This window comes from Labrus mixtus, unplaced genomic scaffold (assembly GCF_963584025.1).
Source record: "Labrus mixtus unplaced genomic scaffold, fLabMix1.1 SCAFFOLD_53, whole genome shotgun sequence".
NCBI lineage: Eukaryota > Metazoa > Chordata > Actinopteri > Labriformes > Labridae > Labrus > Labrus mixtus.
In genome coordinates this window covers 231,478-242,500 of record NW_026870356.1, presented here as the reverse complement: position 1 = coordinate 242,500, position 11,023 = coordinate 231,478, and the positions used below count along the sequence as shown (strand labels likewise).

General features: G+C 50.3%; 1 protein-coding gene across 1 annotated transcript in view; it reads right to left on the bottom strand.

Moving 5' to 3' along the window:
• zgc:153896 (uncharacterized protein LOC569930 homolog) overlaps window positions 1–4,469 on the bottom strand; it is a 5,164-nt gene extending 695 nt beyond the window's left edge. Inside the window, exons 1-4 of the mRNA XM_061034479.1 lie at window positions 4,181–4,469; window positions 3,566–3,711; window positions 2,174–2,797; window positions 626–848 (exon numbers count right to left, since the gene is read on the bottom strand). Of these exons, the coding sequence (XP_060890462.1) occupies window positions 626–848; window positions 2,174–2,797; window positions 3,566–3,711; window positions 4,181–4,421 (1,234 nt within the window). The 5' untranslated portion in view covers window positions 4,422–4,469. The remainder of the gene's footprint in view (window positions 1–625; window positions 849–2,173; window positions 2,798–3,565; window positions 3,712–4,180) is intronic.
• Window positions 4,470–11,023: the final 6,554 nt, after the last annotated feature.

The window sequence follows — 11,023 nt, the reverse complement described above, 5'->3', positions numbered from 1 at the left end:
CTCACACAGGTCACCATGTGGTGGACTCTGAAGCTTCAGTGTTTATCCAGCTCTGCATGGGTCTGTAAACCTTTCTGTGTTCTAACCTCTCTCCATTTTTCAAAAGCATCTCCAATATTGATCCTAGTTTGAGCACGTTTCTGCTCGTGGAGCTTATTAGAAACATGCAGAGGCTTTTTAGGTCGGGTACAATCACTTCTATCTGAATCACTTCTCTTGCCCGCTTCCATCGCTGCAACACCTGTTGACCTGATAACTGCTGTCATATCTGACAAACCGAGGGGCGTCCAAAACGGCCGTGTGGGGGGGGGGGGGGGGGGGGGGGTGTCTTAAAAGCGCCTACCTTCTCTGGTCCAAACAAATCCAGAGCATTCAGGAGCAGAATCTAAAGTTAGAAGGAGGACATACTGGCTGCTGCATTGTTGTCAGAGAAGCCAGCACTTCAACATGTTTCCTTAATGATCAGATAGTAAGATACCTTTATCATCTCACTCTCTACACAGCTCACTGATTGATCCTTTATCATCTCACTCTCTACACAGCTCACTGATTGGTCCTTTATCATCTCACTCTCTACACATCTCACTGATTGGACCTTTAAGAAGACAACATAGTAAAGACTCACCGCTGTGCAGCAGAAAGTCCTCTGTGACGCTCAGTGATCCGTTGTGTGCTTCAGGTTTGATCTGCAGCAGTTTACACATCAGAGGGTAAATGTGGATGCTGTCAAACGGCTCGGACACAAAGTTCTTCTTAAAGTCTGGACCGAAGGCCCTGAAGATGGTCTTCATGTCCATCTCCCCGTTGTGATAGCCGTGATCTCCCTTGTTGATGTAGACGATGAATCTCTGAAGGGGAAAAAAAGATTTAGGAAATGTCAGTCAGGTGGTTTAAGTGGCAAAGCCTACAATTTATGACCACAACTGATTGATGATGATATAATGATAATCTGGTTTGAGGAGTGAGACACAATAATCTGGTGTAAATTGGCCTGAAATCAGTGCACAATGTACACACAGTTTAACGGTTCGGGTGTCTGTCATGTAGAGTTGTAGTCAAGACCACACTAACCGAGACCAAGACAAACCCAAGCCCAGAGTGCTACTAGACCGAGGCAAGACCAAGGCAGGGCAAACAAAGACAAGACCAAAAATATCACTGGAAAATCATCATCTTGGGTGCAGGGGGGCATGTCACAAAAATCAAATTATGAATGAATCGAGGTTATTCGTTGTTTTAGAAAGAGGCGTTTTCCTTCTAATCACAGTAATGTCATGGAAAAATGTTGCTTACAAAACAGCGACAAAAATGTCTCCTCCTTACCTAAACTGATCCAGGTCTACAGTTCTCCCCCCCCCCCACTACGCTCTGCCAATGAAAGGCGTCTGATCCAACCTTCACAACAGGGTCCTAAGTCTCTGACTAGACTCTTCTCCTCTGTCGCCCCCCGGTGGTGGAATGAACTTCCAAACTCCATGTGATCTGCAGAGTCCCTCTGCACCTTTAAGAAAAAGCTAAAGACCCAGCTCTTTCATGAATACCTACTAACTTAATGATGATGGTCTCCATATTATTGATGATGATGATGGTAATGACGATGGTTTTTGTTTGATAACGACGACTTATAAGATGGTTTCTATACTGATTAGAGCTCTCAAGAACTGCCCTCAATGTTGTGCTTTGCCTCTGGTCACTTCCTGTCAGCACCTGTGTGTCCAATCAGACTCAAAGCTGATCGTTTGCTCTTACTGACATTGTTCCCTTTTTTCTAGATCCTTGCTTGTGTTGTTCTTACTCTCTGATGTACGTCACTTTGGAGAAAAGAGTCTGCTAACTGAATTGTAGAATTGTAGGAAAAATAGCCAATCGGTGGTGGTCTTGATTTAAAATCCAGAGTCTGCCCAGTCTGAGGCCGATACAAAATGCTTTTGATTCTGAGACAAGACCTCCAACAAGTGGTCTCAAGACCGAGCTTGGATTTCGAGTACTACAACACTACGGTCTCTGGAGTCTGTTAAATGAAGCTTCATGTCTCTTCTGTTGACTCAGTTAGAATTACATTTGGTCAACAGGAAAGTTTCTATCATAAAGAATCAAACTGAAACTAAATATTTATTAAAGTAAACAACAAAAACCTGTAAGGATTCAACGTCTGATCTAAAAAAACACTCACAGAGTTCAAGTTGAATCCCAGATCTGCGACGACCACGATGGGAGGCAGCCGTTTACTTTTGGCGAGATGGAAGCTCTCAGGAAACTCGTCCTTTTTCCACACTGTCAGATTGGGCGCTTTGGACAGGGCGTCGAACACCACCTGCTCCTTCCCCGGCCGCGGCGTCAAGATACCAAAACCCCCGTAGTCAAGGATCTCGAAGCTGGCGTGCTGGATCAGATTGAGGTATTTGTTGAGTATGATCTCGTCCACCTGCGGTCGCTTCTTGACGGTCGTCATGCCGTGGTCAGAGGAGATGATGACATTCAGAGTGTCGCTCAGGTCATGGCGAATGATAGCCTCCCTCAGGTACCCGATGATGCGGTCGATCTGCATGATGATCTTCTTCCTGTCGGGGTGGTCCGGCCCCTTGGCGTGCCCCACGTTGTCCGGCTCACCGTAGTACAGCGTCACCAGGTGGAAGTCCTCCTCAGAGAACCAGCTCATCACCTCGTCGATGTTCTGACGCCACTCGGTCTCGTTGTCGTCTGGGTGGCCGGACTCCTCCGACAGTGACCTGTAGACCGCCTGGCCGCTGTAGTTGGCTCCGCCTCCTGGGAAGTAGAAGGAGCCGGTTTTCAGACCCTGAGGAAACAAGAGGCAAAGATAAATCATGTGCAGTTTTACATCACAAGCTGAGGATTGAGGAAGGAACATCGTGATTTTTGGTCTCCAGTATTAGCTCTGTTTTTGGTCTCCGCCGCGTCCCGGGAGGAATATCTGACCCCTAGGCATCGAAATGCTTCACTATCTTCATCGGCAAGTTTTAAACTGTGTCTGCTGCTGTTGAAAGGGTCGTTAAAAAACTCCTCGCTGAGACCATTAAAAATGCTTTTAGGACAGTGACGGTGAAACAAAATCTTTGGGAGTACCTCAGGGCTCCTTCCTTGGTCCCCTTTTGTTTTCTATCTACTATTGTAAAATGTTGATGTAGACTTTTGATCTTAAAAAGAAAATAAACCAAAACACAAATGCCTTACACCTGAACTCATACTAATGAACATCAACAGGTGACTCTATTGATTTGTCTGTATGCACAGAAGTCAAGTCTGTTTACTTGGACTTGAGTATCCCGTTTACGAGTCTCACCTCGGTTTTAGGGGCCTGAAAATCGTCTAGTGTGTTACCAGTCTAATTTTTTATATCTTCCATCAACTCAATGAAAAGTATCTTTATTTAAACTCAGACTGATGTTTGAACACTTGAGTAAATACTTACCCATGAAGTAGTCCTGTGTCAGATTGTTTCCAAAACAAGATTAAGTTTTAATTATAAACCTGAAACAAGTCTTGCCTTCCATTTTAACTTTGTTGGCGTTACAAACATTAAAATTAGTCATTATCGTCGACTCACCTGGTTCTGAGCTGTGATCCACAACGGCAGAACTCCGTTGTCCCACCACTCCGATCGTGTCAGCGTCTCTTTGTGAGAAACTTTTTGGTTCGTCGTGGCGTTGTACATCATGTTGTGGACGACCTCGTGATCCTCCACCCATCTGCCTAATGTACAGGAAACAAGGCGGGAAGAGGTTCTGACCAACAGACTTTATATTCAGATGGACAGAGCTACAGCCGCCTGGGAGGGAAGCCAGGCGATTTAGAGCTCCCCCTACTGACTGGTTGCAGTATAGGTCTTAAAGCCCGCCTCCTCCATGTTACCAGATGGGACACAGGTCCAACTATAAAGATAAGTTAAACTTCAAATAAATGTTGCCTCAAACCTGGACTCTGGATTTCTGTGCGAGGGCTCTTAGGTTTGAATTATTTGATAAAGAAGAACAAATGTGACATCATGATTGACAGCTCTGTTGACGAATCAGGTTCCTTACAGAATTCTCAACGGGATTAGAATCGCAGTTGAGCAAAGGCGAGGGAAATCGTACAATTCAGTCATAACCTTGAGTATCGGCCACAAACTTTTAGTCATTAAAACCTATAAAAACGTCATTACTAAAGATAATGTTGCTACCTGTGATGGTGGTGAAGTGGGACGGGGAGGTCATGGTCAGCATCGGGGGGGTTATGTACTTGGCCTTGACTCCGTCCAGTACCAGCTGGTCCAGGTGCGGCGTGTCCACATCCTGGTCGTAGTCCCACCTGAAGCCGTCAAAAGAGATGAGCAGCAGTTTGTTCCTCGGTGCCGCCTCGTTTAGAGGTTTGGCGGCGGCGCAGATCACTGCAGTGACGACCAGGAACTGCTCCAGCTTCATCTTCACCTTCACCTGACTGACTGACTGACTGACTGCAGCTCACCTGTCTGCACACCTGCAGCTGCCTCCTGGTTTAATGTGTAACTTGTGTTTCTCTGATTGAGATCAGCTGACTGCGGGTGAAGGACGAAACCTTCAGCTCTGATGAATCCTTATCAGGATCCTGATCAGTGGACCGACTGATAGCGGCTCTGAAGTCCCGTTAAAAAAGCTGACACACTCAATGAATACACCTTACTGCACGTTTTTCACAGGTCACTTTACAGACTGAGCTTAGTGTGAAGTCTGTACTTTCCCATGTTTATCTTTCTTATTATTTCAAGGTTTAGTTTCACAGCTGTCAGTTTATCTGATGACTGATCTGATGTTATATGATGACACTAATAAAACCTGATGCCTGATTGAGACTTGATGTTCCAACACGGTGCTAAAGAGCAGGAGAGAATAATCACAGCCAAATAATTACAACACTTGCTTCAGCAGATCTGTGTGTGTGTGTGTGTGTGTGTGTGTGTGTGTGTGTGTGTGTGTGTGTGTGTGTGTGTGTGTGTGTGTGAGTGTGTTTGCATTAGATCAAATCTGGAAGCATTTTTGCAACAAACTGTAAAATTTACAGAACAGGATTATGGTCTGTGGGCAGTAGTAGTTCAGTCAGCAGGCAGCAGTAGTTCAGTCAGTGAGCAGCAGTAGTTCAGTCAGTGGGCAGCAGTAGTTCAGTCTGTGGGCAGCAGGCAGCAGTAGTTCAGTCAGCAGGCAGCAGTAGTTCAGTCAGTGGGCAGCAGTAGTTCAGTCAGTGAGCAGCAGTAGTTCAGTCTGTGGGCAGCAGTAGTTCAGTCAGCAGGCAGTAGTTCAGTCTGTGGGCAGTAGTTCAGTCAGTGGGCAGCAGTAGTTCAGTCAGTGGGCAGCAGTAGTTCAGTCAGCAGGCAGTAGTTCAGTCTGTGGGCAGTAGTTCAGTCAGCAGGCAGCAGTAGTTCAGTCTGTGGGCAGCAGTAGTTCAGTCAGCAGGCAGTAGTTCAGTCTGTGGGCAGTAGTTCAGTCAGTGGGCAGCAGTAGTTCAGTCAGTGGGCAGCAGTAGTTCAGTCTGTGGGCAGCAGTAGTTCAGTCTTAGGGCAGCAGGCGGCAGTAGTTCAGTCTGTGGGCAGTAGTAGTTCAGTCAGCAGGCAGCAGTAGTTCAGTCAGCAGGCAGTAGTTCAGTCTGTGGGCAGCAGTAGTTCAGTCTGTGGGCAGCAGTAGTTCAGTCAGTGGGCAGCAGTAGTTCAGTCAGTGGGCAGCAGTAGTTCAGTCTGTGGGCAGCAGTAGTTCAGTCTTAGGGCAGCAGGCGGCAGTAGTTCAGTCTGTGGGCAGCAGGCAGCAGTAGTTCAGTCAGCAGGCAGTAGTTCAGTCTGTGGGCAGTAGTTCAGTCAGTGGGCAGCAGTAGTTCATTCAGTGGGCAGCAGTAGTTCAGTCAGCAGGCAGCAGTAGTTCAGTCACTGGGCAGCAGTAGTTCAGTCACTGGGCAGCAGTAGTTCAGTCTGTGGGCAGCAGTAGTTCAGTCTTAGGGCAGCAGGCAGCAGTAGTTCAGTCAGTGGGCAGCAGTAGTTCAGTCTTAGGGCAGCAGGCAGCAGTAGTTCAGTCAGTGGGCAGCAGGCAGCAGTAGTTCAGTCAGTGGGCAGCAGTAGTTCAGTCTTAGGGCAGCAGGCAGCAGTAGTTCAGTCAGCAGGCAGCAGTAGTTCAGTCTTAGGGCAGCAGGCAGCAGTAGTTCAGTCAGTGGGCAGCAGTAGTTCAGTCAATGGGCAGCAGTAGTTAAATCAGTGGGCAGCAGTAGTTCAGTCAGTGGGAAGCAGTAGGTCAGTCTTAGGGCAGCAGGCAGCAGTAGTTCAGTCAGTGGGCAGCAGTAGTTCAGTCTTAGGGCAGCAGGCAGCAGTAGTTCAGTCAGTGGGCAGCAGGCAGCAGTAGTTCAGTCAGTGGACAGCAGTAGTTCAGTCAGTGGGCAGCAGTAGTTCAGTCAGTGGACAGCAGTAGTTCAGTCAGTGGGCAGCAGTAGTTCAGTCAGTGGGCAGCAGTAGTTCAGTCAGTGGGCAGCAGTAGTTCAGTCAGCAGGCAGCAGTAGTTCAGTCAGTGGGCAGCAGTAGTTCAGTCAGCAGGCAGCAGTAGTTCAGTCAGTGGGCAGCAGTAGTTTAGTCAGCAGGCAGCAGTAGTTCAGTCTGTGGGCAGCAGTAGTTCAGTCAGTGGGCTGCAGTAGTTTAGTCAGCAGGCAGCAGTAGTTCAGTCTGTGGGCAGCAGTAGTTCAGTCAGTGGGCTGCAGTAGTTTAGTCAGCAGGCAGCAGTAGTTCAGTCTGTGGGCAGCAGTAGTTCAGTCAGTGGGCAGCAGTAGTTTAGTCAGCGGGCAGCAGTAGTTCAGTCTGTGGGCAGCAGTAGTTCAGTCAGTGGGCAGCAGTAGTTCAGTCAGTGGGCAGCAGTAGTTCAGTCTGTGGGCAGCAGTAGTTCAGTCAGCGGGCAGCAGTAGTTCAGTCAGTGGGCAGCAGTAGTTCAGTCAGTGGGCAGCAGTAGTTCAGTCAGTGGGCAGCAGTAGTTCAGTCAGTGGGCAGCAGTAGTTCAGTCAGTGGGCAGCAGTAGTTCAGTCAGCGGGCGGCAGTAGTTCAGTCAGTGGGCAGCAGTAGTTCAGTCTGTGAGCAGCAGTAGTTCAGTCAGCAGGCAGCAGTAGTTCAGTCAGTGGGCAGCAGTACTTCAGTCTGTGGGCAGCAGTAGTTCAGTCAGTGGGCAGCAGTAGTTCAGTCTGTGAGCAGGAGGCAGCAGTAGTTCAGTCAGTGGGCAGCAGTAGTTCAGTCTGTGGGCAGCAGTAGTTCAGTCTGTGAGCAGCAGTAGTTCAGTCAGTGGGCGGCAGGCGGCAGTAGTTCAGTCAGCAGGCAGCAGTAGTTCAGTCAGTGGACAGCAGTAGTTCAGTCAGTGGACAGCAGTAGTTCAGTCAGTGGGCAGCAGTAGTTCAGTCAGTGGGCAGCAGTAGTTCAGTCAGTGGACAGCAGTAGTTCAGTCAGTGGGCAGCAGTAGTTCAGTCAGCGGGCAGCAGTAGTTCAGTCAGTGGGTAGCAGTAGTTCAGTCAGCAGGCAGTAGTTCAGTCAGTGGGCAGCAGTAGTTCAGTCAGCAGGCAGCAGTAGTTCAGTCAGTGGGCAGCAGTAGTTCAGTCTGTGGGCGGCAGTAGGTCAGTCAGCAGGCAGCAGTAGTTCAGTCAGTGGGTAGCAGTAGTTCAGTCAGCAGGCAGTAGTTCAGTCAGTGGGCAGCAGTAGTTCAGTCAGTGGGCAGCAGTAGTTCAGTCTGTGAGCAGGAGGCAGCAGTAGTTCAGTCAGTGGGCAGCAGTAGTTCAGTCTGTGGGCAGCAGTAGTTCAGTCTGTGAGCAGCAGTAGTTCAGTCAGTGGGCAGCAGGCGGCAGTAGTTCAGTCAGTGGGCAGCAGTAGTTCAGTCAGCAGTAGTTCAGTCAGTGGACAGCAGGCGGCAGTAGTTCAGTCTGTGGGCAGCAGGCGGCAGTAGTTCAGTCTGTGAGCGGCAGTAGTTCAGTCAGTGGGCAGCAGTAGTTCAGTCTGTGGGCAGCAGGCGGCAGTAGTTCAGTCTGTGGGCAGCAGTAGTTCAGTCTGTGGGCAGCAGTAGTTCAGTCAGTGGGCAGCAGTAGTTCAGTCAGCAGGCAGCAGTAGTTCAGTCAGTGGACAGCAGTAGTTCAGTCAGTGGGCAGTAATAGTTCAGTCTGTGAGCAGCAGTAGTTCAGTCAGCAGGCAGCAGTAGTTCAGTCTGTGAGCAGCAGTAGTTCAGTCAGCAGGCAGCAGTAGTTCAGTCAGCAGGCAGCAGTAGTTCAGTCAGTGGACAGCAGCAGTTCAGTCAGTGGACAGCAGTAGTTCAGTCAGCAGGCAGCAGTAGTTCAGTCAGTGGGCAGCAGTAGTTCAGTCAGTGGACAGCAGTAGTTCAGTCAGTGGGCAGCAGTAGTTCAGTCAGCGGGCAGCAGTAGTTCAGTCAGCGGACAGCAGTAGTTCAGTCAGTGGGCAGCAGTAGTTCAGTCAGCGGGCAGCAGTAGTTCAGTCAGTGGACAGCAGTAGTTCAGTCAGTGGGCAGCAGTAGTTCAGTCAGCGGGCAGCAGTAGTTCAGTCAGTGGGTAGCAGTAGTTCAGTCAGCGGGCAGCAGTAGTTCAGTCAGTGGGCAGCAGTAGTTCAGTCAGTGGGCAGCAGTAGTTCAGTCAGTGGGTAGCAGTAGTTCAGTCAGTGGGCAGCAGTAGTTCAGTCAGTGGGCAGCAGTAGTTCAGTCAGTGGGCAGCAGTAGTTCAGTCAGCGGGCAGTAGTTCAGTCAGTGGGCAGCAGTAGTTCAGTCAGCAGGCAGCAGTAGTTCAGTCAGTGGGTAGCAGTAGTTCAGTCAGCAGGCAGTAGTTCAGTCAGTGGGCAGCAGTAGTTCAGTCAGCAGGCAGCAGTAGTTCAGTCAGTGGGCAGCAGTAGTTCAGTCTGTGGGCAGCAGTAGTTCAGTCAGTGGGCAGCAGTAGTTCAGTCTGTGGGCAGCAGTAGTTCAGTCTGTGGGCAGCAGTAGTTCAGTCAGTGGGCGGCAGTAGTTCAGTCAGCAGGCAGCAGTAGTTCAGTCTGTGGGCAGCAGTAGTTCAGTCTGTGGGCAGCAGGCAGCAGTAGTTCAGTCTGTGGGCAGCAGTAGTTCAGTCAGTGGGCAGCAGTAGTTCAGTCAGCAGGCAGCAGTAGTTCAGTCTGTGGGCAGCAGTAGTTCAGTCAGTGGGCAGCAGTAGTTCAGTCAGTGAGCAGCAGTAGTTCAGTCAGTGGGCAGCAGTAGTTCAGTCAGTGAGCAGCAGTAGTTCAGTCTGTGGGCAGCAGTAGTTCAGTCTGTGAGCAGCAGTAGTTCAGTCAGCAGGCAGCAGTAGTTCAGTCTGTGAGCGGCAGTAGTTCAGTCAGCAGGCAGTAGTAGTTCAGTCAGTGGGCAGCAGTAGTTCAGTCAGTGGGCAGCAGTAGTTCAGTCTGTGGGTAGCAGTAGTTCAGTCAGTGGGAAGCAGTAGTTCAGTCAGTGGGCAGCAGTAGTTCAGTCAGTGGGTAGCAGTAGTTCAGTCAGTGGGAAGCAGTAGTTCAGTCAGTGGGCAGCAGTAGTTCAGTCAGTGGGCAGCAGTAGTTCAGTCAGTGGGTAGCAGTAGTTCAGTCAGTGGGCAGCAGTAGTTCAGTCAGTGGGCAGCAGTAGTTCAGTCAGTGGGTAGCAGTAGTTCAGTCAGTGGGAAGCAGTAGTTCAGTCAGTGGGCAGCAGTAGTTCAGTCTGTGAGCGGCAGTAGTAGTTCAGTCAGTGGGCAGCAGTAGTTCAGTCAGTGGGCAGCAGTAGTTCAGTCAGTGGGCAGCAGTAGTTCAGTCTGTGGGCAGCAGTAGTTCAGTCAGTGGGCAGCAGTAGTTCAGTCAGTGGGCAGCAGTAGTTCAGTCTGTGGGCAGCAGTAGTTCAGTCAGTGGGCAGCAGTAGTTCAGTCTGTGGGCAGCAGGCGGCAGTAGTTCAGTCTGTGGGCAGCAGGCGGCAGTAGTTCAGTCTGTGAGCGGCAGTAGTTCAGTCTGTGGGCAGCAGTAGTTCAGTCTGTGAGCAGCAGTAGTTCAGTCAGTGGGCGGCAGTAGTTCAGTCTGTGGGCAGCAGGCGGCAGTAGTTCAGTCTGTGGGCAGCAGGCGGCAGTAGTTCAGTCTGTGGGCAGCAGTAGTTCAGTCTGTGAGCAGCAGTAGTTCAGTCAGTGGGCGGCAGTAGTTCAGTCTGTGGGCAGCAGGCGGCAGTAGTTCAGTCTGTGGGCAGCAGTAGTTCAGTCTGTGGGCAGCAGGCGGCAGTAGTTCAGTCTGTGAGCAGCAGTAGTTCAGTCTGTGAGCAGCAGTAGTTCAGTCAGTGGGCAGCAGTAGTTCAGTCTGTGGGCAGCAGGCGGCAGTAGTTCAGTCAGTGGGCAGCAGTAGTTCAGTCTGTGGGCAGCAGGCGGCAGTAGTTCAGTCAGTGGGCAGCAGTAGTTCAGTCTGTGAGCAGCAGTAGTTCAGTCTGTGGGCAGCAGTAGTTCAGTCTGTGAGCAGCAGTAGTTCAGTCAGTGGGCAGCAGTAGTTCAGTCAGTGGGCAGCAGTAGTTCAGTCAGTGGGCAGCAGTAGTTCAGTCTGTGGGCAGCAGGCGGCAGTAGTTCAGTCAGTGGGCAGCAGTAGTTCAGTCTGTGGGCAGCAGTAGTTCAGTCTGTGAGCAGCAGTAGTTCAGTCAGTGGGCGGCAGTAGTTTAGTCAGTGGGCAGCAGGCGGCAGTAGTTCAGTCAGTGGGCAGCAGTAGTTCAGTCAGCAGTAGTTCAGTCTGTGGGCAGCAGTAGTTCAGTCAGCAGGCAGCAGTAGTTCAGTCTGTGGGCAGCAGTAGTTCAGTCTGTGGGCAGCAGTAGTTCAGTCTGTGGGCAGCAGTAGTTCAGTCTGTGGGCAGCAGTAGTAGTTCAGTCAGTGGGCAGCAGTAGTTCAGTCAGTGGGCAGCAGTAGTTCAGTCTGTGGGCAGCAGTAGTTCAGTCTGTGGGCAGCAGTAGTTCAGTCTGTGAGCAGCAGTAGTTCAGTCTGTGAGCAGCAGTAGTTCAGTCAGTGGGCAGCAGTAGTTCAGTCTGTGGGCAGCAGGCGGCAGTAG